This window comes from Fukomys damarensis, unplaced genomic scaffold (assembly GCF_012274545.1).
Source record: "Fukomys damarensis isolate Sample0158 unplaced genomic scaffold, DMR_v1.0_HiC HiC_scaffold_16, whole genome shotgun sequence".
NCBI lineage: Eukaryota > Metazoa > Chordata > Mammalia > Rodentia > Bathyergidae > Fukomys > Fukomys damarensis.
The window spans coordinates 44533325-44555788 of record NW_022900928.1 but is presented as its reverse complement, the minus strand read 5'-3'; the positions used below and the strand labels follow the sequence as shown (position 1 = coordinate 44555788).

At 38.7% G+C, this 22464-nt stretch overlaps 2 protein-coding genes across 4 annotated transcripts in view; one reads left to right on the top strand and one right to left on the bottom strand.

The window, feature by feature from the left end:
- Positions 1-10484, top strand: part of Vstm5 (V-set and transmembrane domain containing 5) — a 42105-nt gene extending 31621 nt beyond the window's left edge. Inside the window, exons 2-5 of one of the 3 annotated variants that reach the window (XR_004517457.1) lie at positions 7585-7911; positions 8014-8154; positions 8284-9432; positions 10228-10484. Coding sequence is in view for 2 of the 3 variants with exons in the window: in XM_019208894.2 (XP_019064439.1) it covers positions 7585-7911; positions 8014-8249 (563 nt within the window). In the remaining variant the exon portion in view is untranslated. Of the gene's footprint in view, positions 1-7584; positions 7912-8013; positions 8256-8283 lie in introns of those variants that run through there. The other 2 variants (XM_010633669.3, XM_019208894.2) reach the window with 2 other exon arrangements.
- Positions 10485-14730: 4246 nt separating this feature from the next.
- Med17 (mediator complex subunit 17) overlaps positions 14731-22464 on the bottom strand; it is an 18413-nt gene continuing 10679 nt past the window's right edge. Inside the window, exons 8-12 of the mRNA XM_010633670.3 lie at positions 21427-21611; positions 20105-20242; positions 18667-18784; positions 17447-17606; positions 14731-15469 (exon numbers count right to left, since the gene is read on the bottom strand). Of these exons, the coding sequence (XP_010631972.1) occupies positions 15258-15469; positions 17447-17606; positions 18667-18784; positions 20105-20242; positions 21427-21611 (813 nt within the window). The 3' untranslated portion in view covers positions 14731-15257. The remainder of the gene's footprint in view (positions 15470-17446; positions 17607-18666; positions 18785-20104; positions 20243-21426; positions 21612-22464) is intronic.

Below are 22464 nucleotides of genomic sequence, written 5' to 3'. Positions count from 1 at the left end.
CAATAAAATTAAGATTTTAAGGGCCAGGGATTTAGTTCAGTGGCACCACACCTGCCTCACAAGTGCAAGGCCCTGAGGTACCAACAAAACAAAACAAAACAAGACTAAGATTTTATTGTTGGGGAAAGATAAACAAAATTGAAAAACCCTTAGTAGGAAACAAACAAATAAAACTTTCAATAAAAAGAATACTACATAAATACAAAAGATTATAAAACTACTTTGAACAATCATATGTCAATAAATTGGAAGACCAATAAAGAAATGGATAGATTCCTAGACTCATACAGCCTACCAAAACTGAATCATGAAGAAACAGAAAATCTGAGGAGACTAATAATGAAAAAAATGATTGGGTTGGTAGTCAAGAACCTCCCAAAAAGGAAAGGTGTAGGGCCAGATGACTTCCCTGGTGAATTTTACCAAACATGTAAAGAATTAATGCCAACTGTATCAGAAAATGGAAAGATATCCCCTTCTCCTGAACAGACAAAACCAATATAATAAAAATGGCCATACGTCCAAGATTGTTATACAGATTTAATGTAATCCCTATCAAAATACCAACAGCATTCTTTATAGAACTGGAGTAAAAGATCCCAAAATACATATGGAATCAGAAAAGACCCAAAATAACAAAAGCAATCCTTGGTAACAAGAGCAAAATGAGCATCATTACAGTCATTACAAAGCTACAGTGATTAAAAACACATACACACACCAGAAACTGGAACAAAAACTGACATGAATATTAATAAAATGGAAGAGGAGTAATTCAACTATTTGATCTTTGAAAAAGAAGCCAAAACCATACATTGGAGGAAACTAATAAATGGTACTGGGAAAACTGGCTGTCAACATAAAGAAGATACAATCTAGACCCTTATCCTTCACCATATACTAAACTAAAATCAAGTGGATCAAAAAATGAAATGTTAAAACAGAAACACTTAACCTGCTGGAAAATAAAATAGGTAAAACTTTTGAAGTCATAAGCATAGGCTAGGACTTTCTGATAGAACTCTGATTGCACAGGAAATAGTAGCAAGAAGCAACAAATGGGATCATATCAAATTAAAATGCTCTGCACAGCAAAAGAAGTAAACAACAGAGTGGAAAAAAAAACTTACAGAAGTAGAGTAACATTTTGCCAGCTATTCTTCAGACAGAATACTAATATCTAGAATATGTAAAGAACTAAAAAAATTAGAACCCCAAAATTAAAGACCCAACCAAAAATGGGCAAGTGAATGAATAGACACTTCCCAAGCAAACGGTCAATAAATACAAAGAGAAATGTTCAACACTGCTGGCCATTAGACAAATGCAAATTAAAAGAACACTGAGATTCTATCTTATCCCAGAAAGAATGGCTATCACCAAGAAATCAAATAATAAGCAATGCTGTAAGGCTGTGGGGAAAAAGAAACCCCTAGACATTGTTGGTGGGAATGTTACTAGTGCAACCACTATGGAAATCTGTATGAAGAGTCCAAAACTAAAACTAGAAATTCCTTTTGAACCAGCTATTCTCCTTCTAGGTAGACTCCCAAAAGAGTTAAAGACATCATATTACAGGGATATATACATACTCGTGTTTATAGCAACTTAATTCATAATAGTTAAATCTTGAAAGGCAGCCTATATGTCCATAAACAGATGAATGGATAAAGAAAATGTGGTCTTTATATAGAAAGGAATACTACCCTGTCATAAAGAAAGATAAACTTGAGCATTTGTAGGGAAAGGGGTGCACCTTAAGGTCGTAATTATTTTAAGATTATAATGTTAAGTGAAAAAAAAACAGACACAGAAATTTAAATACCACATGGTTTCTCACATATGTATGAGCACCATACAAAAATTGGTCACATTTCTGTACAGTGACAATGAACTGAGAAAAAAAATGAAAAAAATCTCATTTACTACAACAGCATAAAAAACTTAGGAATAAAATTAACCAAGGAGATAAATGATCTGTACATTCTAAATTATAAGACATTGATAAGAGAAATTAAAGAAGACATAAATAAATGGAAGAAAAATAAAATCAGAAAAATTAAAATTGTTAAAGTCCATACTACCCAAAGCAATTTACAGATTCAATACAGTCCCTTTCAAAATTCCAATGGCAGGCTTGGGATGTAGCTCAGTGGTGGAAAGAACACTTGCCTACCATCCATAAGGCCATAGGTTAGATCCTCACTACAGAAAAAAGGGACATTCTTCATAGAAATTGAAAAAACATGGATGAAGGAGTAGTTCAGTGGTAGAGTGCTTGCCTACCATGATTGAGGATCTGGTTTGAAACGCTCAGCACCGCACACAGACACGCATGCACACACACACACACACACACACACACACAAGTTGAAAAACAATTCAAAATTCATAAAGAGCCACAAAGAACACTGAATAGCAAAACAATCTTCTTCTGGAGAAAGAACAAAGCTGAAGACATCACATTTTCTGATTTCAAAGTGTATTACAAAGTTATATTGGTTAAAACAATATGGGATTGGCATCAAAACAGACATGAGGACAAATGGAATGTAACAGAGCCCAGAAACAAACCCACACACTAGTATTTGACAATGGCACCTTGAATGCACAATAGGGAAAGGATAGTCTCTTCACAAATCATGTTAGAAAAAAAAACTGGACGTTCATGTGTGAAAGAATGAAAATGGGCCTTTATCTTACATCACTCAGAAAAATGGACTGAAGATTCATAAGTAAGGCCTGAAACCATAAAACTTCTAGAAGAAGGCATAAGGAGAACTGTTCCAGACCCTGGTATTGGCAACTATGGGAGAGGGGGAATTATGGTGTTAAAAGTGCATATAAGCAACAAAAGCAAAAATAAATTCATAGGACAACTTGATGTTGCTCTGCAATGGAAAGGAATGATTAACAACAAAAAAAAGAATCTACAGAATTCAAAAACATATTTGCAAATCTGTCAAATGGTTAGTGTGTGATATATACAATATATAATATACTATATAAACATATAGTATATATACATGTACATATATGTTATATATTATATAATATGAAGGAACTCTTACAATTCAATAGCAAATAATAATAATAACCTAATTAAAAATGGACAGAGGAACCAAATAGTCATTTCTTCAAAGAAGATACAGGTACATGAAGAACTACTCAACATCATTAAATATCAGAGAAGTGCACATCAGAATCACAATGAAATATCACTTCACAACTGTTAAAATGCCTATTATTAAAACAACTAAAGGTAACAAAATGCTGGAAATATTGTGGAGAAGACAAATCCTTCACACATGATGGGAATACAAATTAGTGTAGTCACTATGGAAAACAATATGGCAGTCCTTCAAAATATTAAAAATATAGCCGGGCGTGGTGGCACACACCTGTAATCTCAGCACTTGGGAGGCTGAGGCAGGAGGATTGCTGTGAGTTTGAGACCAGCCTGGGCCACACAGTGAGTTCCAGGTCAGTCTCAACTACATAGTGAGACCTTGTCTCAAAAAAAAAATTAAAAATATAACCACACATAATATGATCTAGATATTCTGGGCATGTAACCAAACAATATGAAATCTGTGTGTTGTAGAGACATCTGTACTCCCATGTTCATTACAGCATTACTTACAATAGCTAAGACCTGGAAACCACCTAAATGTCCATGGATAGATAAATACACAAAGAAATTATAGAATATTTGTGTTGTCCACCCATAAGAAATACATTATCCTTCCATTTGTGGTTACACAGATGAACCTGCAGGATATTGTGCTAAGTGAAATAAGCCAGACAGAAAAAGGCAAATATTCTATGATCAGTTTTACTTATATGTGGAATCTAAAAAACATCAAAATCAGAAACAGAGTAAATAGAGTACTTTTTTCACTAAGTTGCCTAGGAGAAGCACAAAGTCCTCCTGCCTCAAGCTTCCTCAGTTGTGGGATTGCAGGGGTGAGACACAGCTCCTAAGACTTTTAAAAGGGTTGGAGATGAGTCTGTCACTACCTTAACCAACATAATTAACGGATGGTACGTGAACTGCACAGAGATTATGACAAAAATTTATCATTAGATCTCTAAATTTTATTGTAATCACTGTTCTAACTGTATCTGAGTTCAGGAAAATCAGGAATACAGATAAATAGAAAGAAAGAGAGAGAGAGAGAGAGAGAGAGAGAGAGAGAGAGAGAGAGAGAGAGAGAGAGAGAAAACAGGGTTTGGAACCAGGCAGAACAACCTTGAAAATTCACCTTTGCCATTCATTATTATGTGAGCATGCTACTGACACTCATTAAAAAAATAAGAGATAATGATTGCAAAGTGCATAATGATTGGCATGTAAAATCCTGAACTATAGTTTTCTTTCCTCTCTATATGCTAGCTTTTATATGTACCTAATTTCTCAAACCATGCAAGCAGCAAGATTCCTATCAAGAATCAGCTGATGCTTATTTCTATAAATATTTGGTCATTCACTTGCTCATTTACTCCACAAATATTTATTGACCAATCATTATGTGCCAAACATTGTAAACACCATGAGTTCTGCCCTCTAAGGGCTGACCTGAATTTGTCCTTTTTTTTTTCTAATTGAAGGAGCCTTAAAGTTTTGTTTTTTTGTTTTTTTGTTTTTTGTTTTTTTCTGTGTTAAAGGATAACTGTGTGCTTCTGGGCATGGCGGCACACTCCTGTAATCCCAGCTACTCTGGAGGCTGATGCAGAAGGATCACAAGTCAGAGGCCAACCTGGACAACCTGATGAGAACCTGTCTCAAGATACCTTTTTTTTAAAATCTAGGAGTATAACTCAGTGATGAGGCCATAGATTCAAACCCCAGCACAGAAGGAGCAAGAGAAGGGGGAGGGATAAGAGGAGAGAAAGGGGAGAAGAGAAGAGAGGAGAGAGGAGGGAGAGGAGGAAAAAGAAAGGAAGAAAAGGTCACATATTGAGGGGCTGAATGAGATATGATCCAATGATTCAAGGGAATGGTCCTCAGGATTTGAAGGGCTTCATATACTAGGATACAACTTCTGTAGTCTACATCACTATAAAGGGAGCAGCTTCCTAAATCAAGCTTCCCATAGTAGAGAAAGGTTGCCTTGTGGTGGAGAGCACTCTTATCACTGCAACAAAGAGTTCTGGCAGAGGTTGAATGCTGAGCTCTTTTAATTCCACACTGGGAGGGAGGTTGGCCTTCTACCTTGGAAGGCCAACGGTCTTTCACTGAGTTCCCGTGTGTGCATAGTTTAACACCATGACTATGTCCCGGGCTTCTCTCCCCAAGATGCTCACAAGTGGGGCTACTGGCCACATCAAGTGGTGTGAGTGAGTATGGGATGCAAAAACGATACTTATCCAAAATGATCTTCTCATCAATCTACCTGTTATGGCTTCTATTTAGATGTCTCCCCAAAGTCTTATGAGAATAAGGAGGGGCTATTTTGGAGGTGTGTTACTGATTCATGGTGGGGCTAGGCCTGAGGGCACTAGGATTAAGAGTATGAGTGATACACATCCTAAGTAGTCTGAATAAGTTAAAGGGGGCAGAAAAACGCTATTAAGGTCTCTTGTTGCCTTTGCTACCTTGGGGCTCCATGAACTTTCTCCTCTGTGATGCCTCTCCCTCTGCTCTGGTTGCTTTGCTACTGTCTGTCCGCTGTGAACTGTTGCTGCTCTGCCACTGTGCCTTTGAGCCAGCTAATTATGGACTGAAATCACTATGAACTTTAAGCCAAATAAACCTTTCCCCCTTTAACTTTGGATGTTGGGTATTTTGTCTCAGCTATGAAAGAAAAATAACTAAGACACTGCCCCAGTGCAAGAATTTCCCAGTTCTCATTCGTTGGCTTTAAGACAAGAAGGTCCTTATTAAAGTGTAATTAGTCCAAGAAAATGCTTAAAAAGAAATAGGACATTTTAGATAAAATCGGGTGCATTCTATGGCCGTAGACCAAATAGGACATTTCAAAGAACACATAAATGTATTGAGGAAGCTCTCACTGGCCAAACGTAGAACAACTCAGAAAGAAATGGTAATAGAATGTGACATCATAAGAAAAATCTATTAGTTTTAAAGATACTAAGGAAAAAAGGGTGGGCAGGTACATAGAAAAATATCTCTTCTTTATAGAATGCCAACTAATTAATTTAAAAGAATAACAGATTTGAAAAAAATGACCATTTTGCAGCCATCTGTGAAATAACTAATCTAAGTGAGGTTCAACAGCAAATACTAAAATCTGTGTATCCACTGTTGCTGTGTAGTTACATAGTCTCTAAATATTATTTCATGATGACTTATCAATAAAAGGGAAAAGGAAAGACAAGTCAGATGCCACCCAAACTATCTAACCCAGCTTCCCAACCACAGGACAAACTCACCACATTTGTCTTCTGAAGTGGTGAATTGTGGAAGTACCACTTTTGCAGTACTTTTGCCATTACTTGAAACAAATTTAGAATAGTATTCTAAAATATTGTCATGAAAGCACACCACCCCAAATAAGAGGTGGTAGAGAAATTTTGCAAAAGGCGATAAGACATGACAATCAAATGCCATCAGCAATTTTTAATTCTGCATTAAAACAGGAAACATCTTGGGGCCGGGATTTAGCTCAGTGGTTCTGCCACCTGCCTCACAAATGCAAGGACCTGAGTTTGATCTCTGGTACCAACAAAACAAAACAAAACAAAACAGGAGACGTCATTTGTGGACAGTTGAAGAAATTTGAAGATATACTATATATTAGAGAATAGTACACCAAAGTTAATTTTCAGGGATAGATAATATGGTTATGTTGCTCTTAGGAGATGTGTCAGGATATCTACCATATGCCTCACTCATCTCCGAGTCTGCCACCCCTGTTCCTTATCTCCCGTAGCAGCCATCTGACTGCTCCCCACTTGGCCCCCACCCCCAGTAGGTTCTCCATGATAGACTTTCCCAATTGAATGGGGAACGTCACCCTGCTGCCTAAGCCATCCTGCAGCTTCCCATGGCCCTTGAGTCTCTGATGTTGTGACTCTGCTCCCATCTAGCTCCCTAACCTCAGGACCTAAACCTCCCCTGGTGTTTCAGCACTCTGGCTGCCTCCTTGACCTTCAAGCATGGCCATACTCACTGTCATGACACAGCTTTTTTCATCTGTTGTTTTCTCCATTTGAAGTGTTGATCTTCCCTTTTCTTTGCAAGGCTGCCTCTTCCTTGACTTTTAGGTCTCTTTTCAAATGTCATTATTTCCTTAGTGAGTTCTTCTCTGACCATCTAATGTTGGGTATCACCTTCATTAGTCACTATTACCCTTGTTCATCACCTTCAAAGCGCTGTTATCATCTCATATTTTATCTCATTTGCTTATTGAACCCTTGTATGTCTCCCCCAAATGCAAACTAGACACAGGGAAACTTGTATTTTGTCCACCCTTATAATCAGGGTCATGACCAGCACCTCAAGACACTGCTAGCATATAATAGGCACTCAGAAAATGCTTAAGAAATAAGCTAATGAATTAATCAAGTTGATTTAAATTCATATAAAGTGTGCCCAACATTTACCACTCAATCTTGCAGGTCATGGTGTATCACTGTACATTCCTCAGTCCACCATCAATGCCACTGTACAAGAAGACATCCTGCTATCAGTTGACTACTCCTGCCATGGGGTGCCCACCATTGAGTGGAAGTATATATCCAACTGGGGCAAGAGGAAGATTGTGGAATGGAAACCAGGGACTCAGGTTAACATCTCTGAAAGCCACAAGGACAGAGTCTGCACCTTTGACAATGGCTCCATCCAACTCTTCAGTGTGGGTGTGAGGGATTCTGGTTACTATGTCATCACTGTGACAGAGCACTTGGGGAGCAGCCAGTCTGGCTCCATTGTGCTGCATGTGTCTGGTAAGACAGCCCCAGGGCCCCAGGGCCCTCTAAACTGTGTGAATGGCCTGTGTCATGACATTTAAAGAGACCTTACCTTCATCTCCCTTCCCTCACCTCTAGAGATCCGCTATGAAGACCTCCACTTTGTTGCTGTCTTTATTGCTTTACTTGCTGCTCTGGCCGCAGTATTAATCAGCCTCATGTGGGTTTGTAATCGGTGTGCATATAAATTCCAGAGGAAGAGAAGACACAAACTCAAAGGTAACTTTCTGGGTCTTGTAATCATCTGTTCATGGTTTGAGGTCACAGGTAATACATATTATCTTATTCATACCAATAGACCATCTTGTGGCTGATTTTCAACTTGTTGACTTGTCTTTTGCTTTGCAGAAAGCACAACTGAGGAGATTGAGCTGCAAAATGTTGAGTGTTAGCCAAGGCTGGGCCCAATTACATTCCTACCTCAAGAGGAAAACATTTTCCAGCCAAAGGAATAAACACAGTCAATTTACTCTACAGCTTCCGTGGGTCCTGCCAGTCAACCCATCCCTGATGGGACAGCATGAGGGTAACAAAGTTGACTGCATGAAGTTGGAGACCATGGTTTGGACAAGATCAATTTTAGGGATTGCACTGAATCCAAGGAGAAGAGAGATTGAAACTTTCAACCAGGAGCCCTGCTTGGCTGCAGCTTCAGGACATGCTAGCCTGTAACCAATGGCATAGAGCAAGCACTAGCTGTTGCTCATGACACTGGCTCTGGCCCCAGGCATGGCCTATTGGAGGAGTCCTTATGTCGGGAACTTGTGATGTGTAGCCAGCCCTGGAACACACTCTGTGCCTTTGTGCTATCTGCTCTGCACACTACTGTGCCCTCCAAACCCCTTTCTCAAATCCCACCACCACTGCTGTGGGAGCTCCTGAGAAAACCTGAGGCATTTAAACCATCTGCTCCATTAGAAGCAGAGGTAGAAAGAGCCTTAGGGGTGGGAGGATGCTATTGTGCTGTGGTGATTTGCTTAGAGGTGAAGCCCAGTAGCTTGGAGCTTTAGGGAGAGGAGCTCAGTGTACTGAGAGGCCATCTTAGAATGCAGGGAATAAGGACAATATGCTTTCTCTTCCTCTCTTGTTGTGAAATTCATTGCATTTTTCCTCTTATGGCCCAAATTTAGGCCAGTGTGAAAAAAAATGAGGCTCATCTTCCCTATGGGCAGCCTCTGGCCTCCTCGAAAGCTGTGGAATGATGCCTGTGTGGAAGCTGAGCCTGCAGAGTGGGTGATACAACTGGAACATCAGTGATCTTGGGCTTCAGATCTGTCTCTGTCACCAACACTTCATGACCTTGGGCTTCAGATCTGTCTCTGTCACCAACACTTCATGACCTTGGGCTTCAGATCTGTCTCTGTCACCAACACTTCATGACCCCAGTCAAGCCCTTCCTCTCTCCTACTTGGGTTGAGGAACACTTGGCCATCACCTACCTCACAGTAAGAGTATCTCAGGAAGCATGCTTGGAGCACTGGGAGCAATTTAAGAAAAGTACGTGAACACTTCATGGATCTGGAAAGCTATATTGGAAAATGCTACACCAAATATTAGAAATTAAAATGACCTGAGTTATTGTGGCTCCAGCTAAGTGTAGAGATTACATTCCAGCTGGTCTTTGTTGGTCACAAGGTTTACCCGAAAGTTTTCCATCCCAATTTCAATTTGGCAAGCTCTAAAAGCAGGCATGAATTTATTCTTTGCTCTCTTTTTTTTCTCTCTCCAATATTCATAGCTACAACTAAAGTTAGAACCCTGATTATTATGGAGGTTGAGGTCACTACCTGTGTTCCCAGGCCTCAATTGAAAATTCACATGAGCAAACGTGAAGAAGTGCTAGAATATTCCTTTCTTTCTCTTTCCTTTCAGGTTACCAATGCCCTTATCTTTGCCATTTCCCATGTGGAAGGTAAAGAGTAGTCTGGAGAAGTTTGTTAGAGGCCTTTTCCTAAATAACAAAGCCAGAGATCACCTGGAGTGATCAGGCAAGGAGCTCCTGGTATGGAGGAAGGCTCCAAAGGTACTACCATAATTGATTCAAAAGGCAAAAGAACAAAATCTATACTAGTGACGTGTATCTCTGGTACCTGACACAAAGTAGATACTCTCAAGCCATGTCCTGTGTACACACATGCAAAATCACATGCCCATGCTCCCTCCACAGGCAGCAGCCAGAGAAGCCAGGCCCTGTGCCAAGACAGTTTCTAGTGTGCTTTGAAGCATCAGGGTGGAGTATTTGAGAAAAGTGAGATCAAGGATGATTTGGTTATGCTTTTCTCTTTCTCACAGAAAGCCCAGAAGCATTAGATGGGTTTGGAGCTGGGTAGCTGCTGGAGCGCATGCCTCCTCACCAGAACTCTAACCCCTCAGCTTGTTAGCAGCCAGGACTAGCAAGCTTCATCATAAAAGAAATGGAGAAGGACGTGCAGAGGAGGCCTCCACGGGCAAACTCAGATGCAAATTAAATTGCTCCCAAAGAACCTCAGTTTCCATTTCCTTGAAAAGAGGATTTATTTATGCATTTTAAAAACTTCTTAACTTTTAAATTCCGGAGGCTGAGGTTTTTGTCTGTTTTTTTAAAAAAAGAGAATATTAAATCATAGAGATTGGCCAATGTAAGATTATGTTGTGTTTCAAGCTGTGAAGAAATTTTTAAAAAATGAATGAAATAAAACAGGAATATAAAGCCCTAGTCACTGTGTGAACTCAATCCTGCCAAGAATTCTTTGGATGATGATTCCACTCAGTACTAAGGATCACAAAACCTTCCACACAGCCAGGGTCTGGCACATTTTTAAATGACAATGGAACTAATCACATCAGTTCCAAATGCGTTTTAGCAATTCAGAAAAACAGTACTCTATTTTTATTTATTTAGTTTGTGTACTGGGGATGGAACTCTAGCCCCTGCGAGGCAGGCGCCGGAACCACTGAGCTAAATCCCGGGCCTGACAGTATTTTATTAATACCAGCATTCTCCCTGTATTGTACCCAGAAAACCAGTTGGAAATTTGTGCTTCCAGAATATTAGTTGTACTGCCATAGAGTCTTGTCCTGGCAGAGGCTTAAGACTAGGATGGAAGAGTTGTACCCACCAAGTTGAGTGGTGGAAAAGTTGCCCTACATAACACACACTTTATCAACACTGTCCTTTCAGAGAGTATCATCTACGAACCCAAGAAGGTGTACGTTGTTCTCTTTCATTTCATTCTGGGTGTGCAAACAGAGCAGGAGCAGAGAACCCAAGTGCTCTGAAGCCCATAAAAACAGTGGATACCTTCAAGCACTTCAGGCTTACTCTGATTTGAAGCAATACCACACAAAGGTGAGGAGCAAAGCAGTGAGAGACCAGTCCTGCCCAATGCAGGATGTAGAGTCAAGGCCTAGGGGAGGACACCGTTCAGAAGAGCTGGATAAATGTAACAATAGGTAGGAAAAAGAGAGGCAAAGAGAGCCCAGGTGTGAGCAAGGACCTAGTATGACAGGGCAGACTCCCAGGGATGTGACTCGAAGGCACGCTCTTTGGGAGCAGGTGGTGGTAATGGGAATGGTGGGGATATTAGGGGAAGTGGAAACACTTGCCCTTGCCATCCTCAAAGTTTGCATAGCTGGCAAAGGTTTCCTGTGCCCAAATTTCAGGAAAGCAAGATACTTCTCTAGTTTATTGAAAGCAGAGCAAATACTTGTGGTCAGCACCACAAGTGCAGAACAGGATTAGGGAGATAAACTGAACAAATTAAAGACAAAGGCAGGGAGAAATAAATGGAAGTAGGCCATAGAGCATGGCTTTAAAAAATAACTGGAATAAACCCCAGTCTTTATATTCACAAAAACAATCATGGCCTTCACATACAAAACATTTATAAATGGGAATACTGGAATTCTGAAATGCTTTCTCCAGGTCATAAAGTTGACAACTATTTTTCCAACTTCTAATTGTTTAACTTTTAGAATCACAGCTGCTTACTGTTTTTTATCTGCATAGCATATTAAAATTACCATTCATTACTAACCTTATCCAAAGCTTTGACATTAGCTCAGAAGTTGTCCTTGTCTCCCATTCTATGCAAGGGAATAATTTCAGAAGGTCACCTTGTCAGGTGCATAGTTAGCCAGTAACAGAGGCAACATCCAGATGTAGCTCTTTTGCCAACCTGTTAAATACTTGTCAAGGAAGTAACTGGTTTTCTCCTTAGTTACACAGCACATCCCTCCAGGTGCAAGTAATTCAGACTGAACTATTAAACTGGAAAAATGTAAACAAACACAAGGCACAAGAGTTCCTAATATAAAAACTAAGCTGTTGTTTTTCTGGCTTAAGTTCTCTCTTGCTTCAGTTCCTAGGGTTTTTTAGATGGGTAATGGCCATTCTCTAGCCAGGGACTTAACTGAACAGAGAAAGGAGGACGTATGCTCTTGACAGTCTTCAGTTAGCTACTCTTCTCAGAGGGAGTTTAAAATAACAGGGGATAATATCTGTGCCTGGCCCTTATCCATTCTAATTAAAGTATTGTGCTGATCCATAAGCATACAAACATTCAGAAATTTTTACATTTCATAGCAGTTTTATGCATATGAAAATTAAATAAAAGGTGTTTTTATATCTTAAAAGATTTTGGGAGAGGTCACCAAGAGCTGAACAAGGCCTTGTACCGAGCTACTCCCCCATCCCTTTGCAGTTCTGGGGATTAAATACAGGGCCTCATGCATGCCACTGAACTGTATCCCCAGCCACCTTTTGAGACAGGCTCTAAGTTTGCCAGGCTAGCCTCGAATCTGTCATCCTCCAGCTTTAGTCTCCTGAATAGCTCAATTACAGGCATGTATGACCACATCTGGCTAAAATTTCATTTTACAAGCAATGTTTATAAGCTTGCCGAAGCAATTAAGACAAAAATAAAAACATGGCACACATGTGACCTCAGTATTCTGGGAGGCTGAAGCAGGAAAATCACAGGTTTGAGCCCAGCTTGGGCAATTTGATGACTGCATCAAGATAAAGTATTTTTAAAAGGCTGGGGTTCTTTCAGCTAGACGGAATGATTCTAAAATGTCTGAAACAGAGCATCAATCTCTGGAAAGCACATTCATAGAAGGCTATTTGTCTAAAAGCTCCTTTGTCCACTTTAGTGCATGAAGAGAGAATCGCCCTTAAACGATGAATGGGGTGCGTACATGTGCAGATTTTGGCGCTATAGTGTACATACCATGCCTTCAGATGTTACTTTAGAAAACCTAAATTTCAAGGAAATGAATCTCTACTGCCTCCTATTTGATGACATTCCCAAGTTTCAGCATTCATTGTGCTGTATTTGCCAATAACAACTCTCTTTGGTTTAGTGATAGTAATTTCACATCACTCATTACATTGTGCACAATCAAAAGGAAGAGAGAAAATATGACAATCATTTTCACTTAACCAATTTTTTCTTCTAGCAGGTAAATGTAGGTAGCAGTGGAGGAGTAATATCTGCTTCCAATACTGTGACATACAAAAGGCCCTTCTAATATTCTACATTGTGACAGAAGGGAAAAATTGGAATCTCTAACAAAGCAGCTGTGTTTATGAATATTAATGAGTAAAACTGCCTTTTCAGAAAGGGGCCCAGGAGCTGGGAATGTTGCTTAGGGCAAAGACCCTAGGTTTAGTCTTCTGTATTGCCAAAACAAACAAAAAAATCCAAAAAACACCACCAAAAACGGGTCCTTCTGTGAAAATGTGGTATTTAGCATACTAGTATGAGACTTCAAAATCATGTGAAAAACTTGAGTAGAACTGTACAGATTAGCCAATTAGCCAAGGCAAATTTTTCGGACCACCACAATTTTTGAAGCACTAGATTTTAAATAACTAATGAAGATTACATCAATTCTTTCTAATTTCCATGGACAGAAAAATGCAGTGCTTATGTGTGGGTGCGTGTATTTTATTTATTTTTATTTTTCAATGTTGCAGATGGAGCCCAGGGCATCACACATGCTAGGAGAGAGCTCTACCAATGAATTACCCCTAGCCCAAGATGCAAACAAAAGCACAAAGATTTTTCTTTTAAGAAAGCTACATTTTTTTTTCTTTTAAACTGAAAGAAGAATAAAAAGGATTTTATTACTATGGAGTTATGCTTTAAAAATTGAAAGCTTCACTTACAAGACCTTACCATATGATACTATTCTCAGTGATACCAAAAGGCCCATAAGCCTCCATCTCTTACTAATGGGAATTCTTCAGGCACTGGGGTGTATTTCCAAGAAGTGCAAATATGTTACTTAGAAAAGGCAACCCATCGATCCATTACTTTTTTTCTCCTTTGAGAAAACAGAGGGATAATATATAAGACTTCAACTGCAGGAGGCAACCCAAGGTCAGGGTGGGGTGGTTGGGAACATCATGCACTGCCCACTCAAGTGGGAGAACAGACCAAAAACCAGGAGGAAGCCTGGTATCTGCTTTCTTCACTGCCTTCAACCATCCTTTCTGAGGAGCTCTTACCTCTGTAGATTAGAACCAAGGCAGGCAACAAGACAACTGGAGAAAAGATACTTCACTCACTAACAAGGAGCACACTGGAGAGCCGTGTTCAAGGGAAGACCTGTTCCTTCGGCTGGCCCACTTTCCTTATACTGCAGGAAGAGGGCCTGGCTTGCCTGTGTAAGTGAATTTCTGTATGAAAGCTACTCATAAGGGTTTCAATGTTCTTTAAAGAAATGGTAGGATGGTTAATTGATTAAAGACAATTCATTTAGGTTAAGAGTTCAGACAGTATTGTACTTGAAAGATCTTTAACTATTTTATTTAACATTTTATTTGATGCCAGTATCAAAGAAGAAATATTTTAAAAAGCACATTCATGTCCTTAAGTTAGTAACATTTTCAGGTTAACTGTATAAAAAAGCATTATTTCACATCTCCCCATACTGTATAACCACAACTGTACATATCTTCTGCATTTCAAAGTTTATGTCACTTATAAAGTGAAAAGTTTCAAACTGCTAGGTAAAAATTTATTAATTATGATTGTTAAGTTTTTTTTGGTTTGTGTGCTTTTTTGAGACACAGTCTCACTTGGTAGTCCAGGCTAGGCTTGATTTCACTAACAATGTTGCCTAGGCTAATCTTGAACTCAAGATACTCCTGCCTCTATCTCTCAAGTGCTGGGATCCAGTGTGCGTCATCATGACAGGCCTAATTATTTTTTAAAAACAATATTCCTTTGGAAGATTATTCTCCTTTGTGCTTATAGTTAATCTGCAAGCATCTCAAGTCAAAGTTCCTGAAAATGTCTCTGGAAAAAAACTCTGGAAAATTTTCTGGAAAAAAATCATAGTAGACAAGGGCTAAGTGCAGACATAAGCAGCTCCATTTTATAAACAAAGTTTCGACCTTCCATCTTATTCCACTGGACTTCCTTGAATGGTCCACGAAGATGATTCCATTTACTATCTTGTAAAACATCACTTTTGGGAAGGTCTTTACACTGGTTACGTGGAAATTGAACCATAATCTTGCTGCCACTTTCAGGTCCATTACGAACTATGAAGAAAGACCAAAATATCAACACACTCACAGTTTGCAAACTAGAAAATAACTAGGATATATCCCACAACTTCATTCTACTGTGAAAAACCTTATCTGTCCACCAACTTAAATGATCTTGTTTAAAAAGCAATTTTCAAGCTGGGCATGGTGGTGTGTGTATATAATCTCAGCACTCTGGGAAGCTAAGGCAGGTGGATTCCAAGTTCAAGACCAGTTTGGGCAAAATAGGAAGGGAGAACCTATGTCAAAATAAAAAATAAAAAAAAGGGGCCATAGCTGGGCGTGATGGTGCACACCTATAATCCCAGCCCTTGGGAGGGTGAGGCAGAAGAATCTCTGTGAGGTGGAAACCAGCCTGAGCTACATAATGAATTGCAGGTCAGTATCAACTACACAGTGAGACCTCATCTCAAAAAACAAACAAACAAAAAAAAAGGGCCATGTTACAAAGATCTTGAGTTCAATCCCAACTACTGCTCCCCCCAAAAAACTCCTTTTCAGTCTAATATGCAAAACTTCTAATTTATATACAAGGCTGATATAAATATTTCTGAGCTACTGTTTACACTATAAAAAATAGGCAAGATGAATTTTGGCTTTGGAAATTCCTACATGTTCAGAAAATAACCTACTTTTGAGGGGGTCTTGAGGTGACTGAACACAGCACTTCTGGTGCTGAGCTACATTATCAGTCCTTTTAATTTTTTGAGACAAGTTCTCAGTAAGTCATTAAGCTGCCCAACTTGGCTGGGCTCCAACTTGTGATCTTTCTGCCTCAGTCTCCCAGAGTGCCAATTTACTTATTTTAAAACTATATTCATTTGATAATTCAATCATTCAATATGTAGGTGAATATATAGTAAAACTCAACCACTCAGAATCAGCACTTGAAGGGATAAAGGAAAGATTATTCTGAATTAAAAGCTTTAGGAGTTGTAGTAATAAGGTTTTAACTACTACTCAGGAATGATAAAAAGGTACTTTGAAATTTCCAGCAATAGTGGCTGTGGGAATAGGAGAATGCATACTCAGGTATGTGCAAAACTCCAGTTCAATTCCTATCACCAAAAGAACAAAAGAAATTCTTAGCAATAAGCTAGGCTTACACAGCCATAACCTGGGATCTTGTGAGGAAATGCTTCTAACTGTTCAACTTTTCAATCTGAAAGTATTCAGAGCAGAGAATACAAAAAACTGTAATAAAACTATAAATCCTTCAAACATAAATTTAAGCTAGCCTATTATACATTATCTTGTGCAATAGCCTATTAATGCATCTACTCATACTAGGTGCTTAATAAAATACCTCTCCCCTCTCTATTCTATATTATTCTTTCCATGTTTATAGCAGCACATACACACACACAGACACACAAATGGAGAGAAAGAGGGAGAGGAAGCACAGTACCCCCTCAGTGCTTTATTTTTATGTAATCATTTATTTTAAAATTTTGAGACAGAGCCTTACTATATCACTGAATTGTCCAGGCTAGGCCTGAATTTGAGATCCTTATGCCTCTGCCTCCTGGAGTGTTGGAATTATGGGTGTGTGCCTCCACACCTGGTTTATAGCAGTACTTTTTTTAAAAAAAGCTTAATCATTAAAGGAGTAACAATGCTGATGCCACTTTTCAAAGGACCTAACTAAACATTTTTATAACTTAGAAAACTAATAATTTCTTATTCTAAACAATAAGTATAATCAGATAAACATCACTGTAAATACATTAACTCACTGCAGATAAAATTACTTTTATGTATATTTAATTATTGAAGCTGTATGTTAAAATCAAATTGTCACAGTAGTCTGTTCTCATGCTGTGGAGTGTACTTCTTTTCCTACTTTTACATGTCCCAAACTTGCTCTGCAGAGCAGGTTTCTCTTCCTACCTTTAATAAATGTAAAACCTTCCTACCTTAAAAAAATAAAACTCCCAATGGTCCCCTCTCCTTCAAAGCAGCAGAAATTACCTGAAATAGCATAGTCACCACTTGGGGAGGCCACAGTTATGGCAGAGGCATTGCCGATGCTCTCTATGGGTCCAAGTCCCACATGGTTGCTGAAGCTGAGGACCTGCCAGCCCATAACCTTGGCTAGCTGCTGAACAGCATGCACTTGGTGCTGTGACATCTGTAAATGAAAAAGGAAACTTGACTGACAATCAAGCACAGACACTTACTTTGCAGTGATTTCACATCATGATGGTAAACTTTTGTTGGGGTTTTCACTGCCTACAACAGCATCCCTAGTTTATGTTTTAGGAATCCTCAATGTGGCTACTTAGAGAGAAGGAACATGACCCCATCTACTGCAGAAGCTAAAACTGCCTTGATACTTGCTTCCCAAGTCCATTGGCAGCTTGAGCACAGACATGTGACCTAAATGTCCAGCTGCAGCCTCCACCTGGATTGCTGCATGTGGAGCAACATTAGAAGTAGCCTATGTGCCAAATAGCTTCCATTTGCCCCTTCAAATTCAGACTCTACTGCTCTTCTCTGTCCTGAGAGACTGAACTGTTAGCTTAACAGTTTCTTATGTTCTAAGGCTTGGGGTTGGTTTAGGTTATGGCAGCCACCCAAGTAAAGAGGACTACGGAATGGAAGCCAGGGAGCTGGGAAGGAAGAATGTAAGGTCAGGGTATTTATTCCCTTAGTGCTTTTCCTGAAGGTTATCTAGACTGGCTATATCTCTTGATAAAAGGGGGCTGGTCTTCTCAAGGTTGCCTATTGTACATGGCTCTTTTGGTTAGTGCTTCTATGATAAATTCCTCCCCTCAACCTTGACCTAGGACTGGTGACTACTAAGACCTTGGAGCTAGAAATTAAAATATTCCACTTATAATTATAGATAATATATATGATCTTTTTCTTGGGTTAATGGCTCTTTACTCCTAGTCTTGGAGAGGTTGTAAACCTTAACAATTGTAAGAAACAAAAAATTTACTCATCTCAGAAATGGTCTTTCATTTTAAACACAAAGTAAGTGGAAACATATATAGTTTATCAGTACTTTCACTTTTCTAATAGGTTGCAAAATATATATTAGTAATTAAATGTAATGCAGAAAAAAGTTTTCTGCTTAATTCATGTACTATATTTTAACTTTTTACTCAATTTGTTCTTTAAAGAATTATGAGAGAAAAGGGCTTGTAGCCTGAAAAGAAAAAAGGCTTATAGTCTGTAACTAATACCTGAGACAGAAGAAAATCCTGTAGCTCCTGTTCCTGATGAGACAGCGTAATTACTCTTCCATCTCTGTGTACAACTCGGATTTGTTCAACTCCTATATTCAACTGAAGCTGAATAGACCTTTATAGATATATTCCAAAAATCAGAAATTCAAAATTATCTTGCACAATGCCAAAAACATCAAACCTTAACATCAGGAAAAAGATAACAGTTTTAATAACCTACACTGACATTCACCAGGGTGGGGAAAGGTCTAGCTAGGTTCAACTAGCCTCACCGTGGACTACGCCAATCACACTGAGCACCAGTTCACATGCAGCAGACCAACACCAGATGTTTTTCTACAATGCCAGTCCTCACTGCAGGACGTACACCTGTGTATAGAACCGCACACTCCTTCCACGTGATGAGACCCATACTGGGTATATGCAAGATCTGTCTTGACTTAGAAACCTCATTCCTCAGGACTGATGAGCTCCTATAGCAGCACGGGCATGGTTTCCAGGTGCCCTACTAAACTTTCTTCACAGAATTCACATTGGGTCCTGTAACCAGAATCCCAGTTGCTTTGGTCTTGGGTCTAGCTCACTGCGGCTAGTTAGGTCTGTCTGAGATAAAGTAGCTACAACGTTAAGAATAGAAAGTACTCAGAGACACAGATCTTTCCTGGTGGCTCCCGCAGACTAATTTGGGGAAAGAACTCATCTGTATCTCTCGTTAGCTTTTAAATTTCAAAAGGACTAAAACAGAGGACCAAAATACCTACTCATGGTTTCTAAGTAACTTTATTAACTTATCATGTGTGAATGTAAATCAAGTAGACTGCGCCTCTAAGAATGCTGGGATAAAAATCATTTTGCCACTTCATAAACAGGCACCTATCAACTTGGGTAAAAGGACACAATCATGAATCGAATTAGATCTAGGATCAGCATCAGGTTAAGAGACAGCCACAATACTCAGGCTGCTTTGGGCATAACACAGACAGCGTAGGCTTGAATAAATGGCCCTTCTCACTTCAAATACAACAGACTCCCCACATGCTGGAGGTAAGAAATGAAGAAGACTGGCATCTAAGGAGATGAGGCAACTTTCTGTTGAATGCTGGGGTTCATTTTTATTGTAGTACAAATGTGTTGACATTTACCTAACGGAGACTATTTTAGACATTCTTTTTTCTTTTTTTGGAACTGGGGATTGAACTAAGGACCTTGCACTTGTGAGGCAGGCAGCAGAATCACTGAGCGAAATCCCCAGCCCTATTCTAGACATTCTTACTTCTCATTCTTACAAATACTTCACAGTCAATAAAATTTACTAGAATATTATGGCATCCTAGTAAATAAAAATTAAAGGCTTAATGTAATCACTTAGGAAACACAAGTATTTAATAGGCAACTTTTAATATACTGAATATGTAGCTTTCATTTTTGCACTTACTTGCATATCTGTTCATAACCTTGTGATGTGATTAAAACTTTCACACTAGATTCATAAACATCATTGATATTTGACCAATGAGCCTGTATCTGAGGATCTTCAATGCGGCTTGCTAAGCTGTCAATGGTTGCAGCCGTTCTTTAAAAGAAAAGAAGTTAAAATTTTTATTTTATTTTATTTTTACCTAATTTTTTTTATTGTTGTTTTTTGAGACAGGGTCTCACTATGTAGCCCAGGATGGTCTTGAACTCACAGTGATCCTCCTGCTTCAGCCTCCTGAGTGCTGGGATTACAGGCGTGTGCCACCACGCCCGGCTCAAGAAATTAAAAATTTTAAAGTCACCATATAAAATGAAAGAATTCAAATCACTAAAGAATTTTATAAAACTGTGAAAACTACATGACTTGTTTTTGACAGTATCACTATTTGAAAAAAATCAAAGACAGTGCACTAAAGAATTTTATAAAACTTTGAAAACTACATGACTAGTTTTTGACAGTATCACTATTTGAAGATCAAAGACAGTGCAGTAAGTTATAGTTCTAAAAACCTCCTGTGCACTGATGTCATGATCTCAGATTCACATTAAAACACACACACTCCTAATTATTATAATGAGCTCATACCCTTTTAACTCCATTCATTTTGTGCCACTCAGGAAAGATTACTTAGGGTTAGGGTTAGGTTAATAATGTAAGTTAAAAAAAAAAAAAGAGAGGTTTAGAATTATAGACTTGGCATTAATCCTGATTCTGTTACTTTTAGTCATGTAACCATGAGCAAGCTGCCTAACCTCCCTAAGTCTCAATCTTTTCATCAGTAAAAAACTGAATTAATACTGTCTTCCCCAAAGAGCAGGAGTGAAGTCAACATACGGGAAAGTGCCTTCAAGATCTTAAACATGTAACAAGTGAAAATTACAGAAAAGTTTAAAAAGAGTTAAATCAGTTCAGGAATGAATACCTTACGGATGGGTCACTACAAACGTATGAAGCTAGAGATATAGCTCAGTGGCAGAGTATATCACAAGGCCCTGAGTTCAATCTCCAGTACCAAAAAAAAAAAAAAAAAAAGTATCGTGTCTTAAGGAACATTCCAATGCTATCTTTGTGAAATTTTAGTGCAGTGTTAGAAACAATACATTAAGTTAAATTGGCCATGGCCAGGCTTTTCTATACCTGAAAGGACCCAGTCTACCACCATAAACTTATACTGCAGCCTTCTTTTCTTTGGAAAAAAAGGTTAAAACATCCAAAAATAACATACATGAAAAAAATCCCCTTCAATTTCAAAGAAAAATAGCAACTTTCTTTGTCCTTACCTACTCCTCAGGAAAATATGCTTTGCTTGTTTAATTATCTTTTCCAGAAGCCCTTCACTGGATTGTAATGAGTTGATTTCATTTTTATCAAAAGCTTGAGGACCTGAAAGTCTCATTCTCTTGTGGCCAAAAGGTGCACTTGCTGGATGTGGCATCATGATAGAACTCAAGGTCTGTTTATGAAACTAACAAAAACAACTATTTTAAAGAACCTATACTTATGTAGGAAATGATACAGGATATTTAATCACAGCACTGCTTACATTTTGGAAACTCTGAAAGCAATGGATTTGAACTACATATAAAAACAATCTTGACAGAGAGATAAGTATTAGCATTTCCTAAATCATGCATAATGCAAATTTGTAAAGAGAACGGTCCCATCAGACTATCATTGTTAGTTTTAAATACAAAAGGTATTCTTCACTGATTCTCACTAAGAGACCACATGCTTTATCAGTAGACAGCTATTCCACTGTACACCAAATTCGAAGTTCCCAAACCTTTTTGCTTATCAGAACCCCCTACGGAGATGTTTAATAACACTGGCTTTCATAATATCACAATCAACTGAACCAGATCTCTTCTGAACTTATACTAAACTGAATCCACACTGTAAACACAGCTTCAATGACTTACAAATAGAAAATGTCCTGATGTACCTCAACCTTTCTATCCACCGGTATGGCAAGACCTGTTTTTCCCTCATGTCGCTCCTAGGACCAGACATTTTCTCCCAGTCAGAATCACCTTGCTCTCTATATCCTTTAGCCTATGTTTCTTAGACCTCTACTATTTGAGACTAGCATATTTCTATCACCAGATAGAATGCTTGGGAATAGGGACTATATTCTAATTATTTGTTTTCCCAGGCACACTGTAAGGATTTTTCAGATAAGGTAGTAAATGTTATTGCTACATGAATAATCAAGCCACAGAAGGAGGGAGGTTGTGCATATTCACTGCCCTATATAAACTTAACACAATGCCAAAAAGGGAGAACAAAAAAAAAAAAAAACAAAAAAAAAAAAAAAAAAA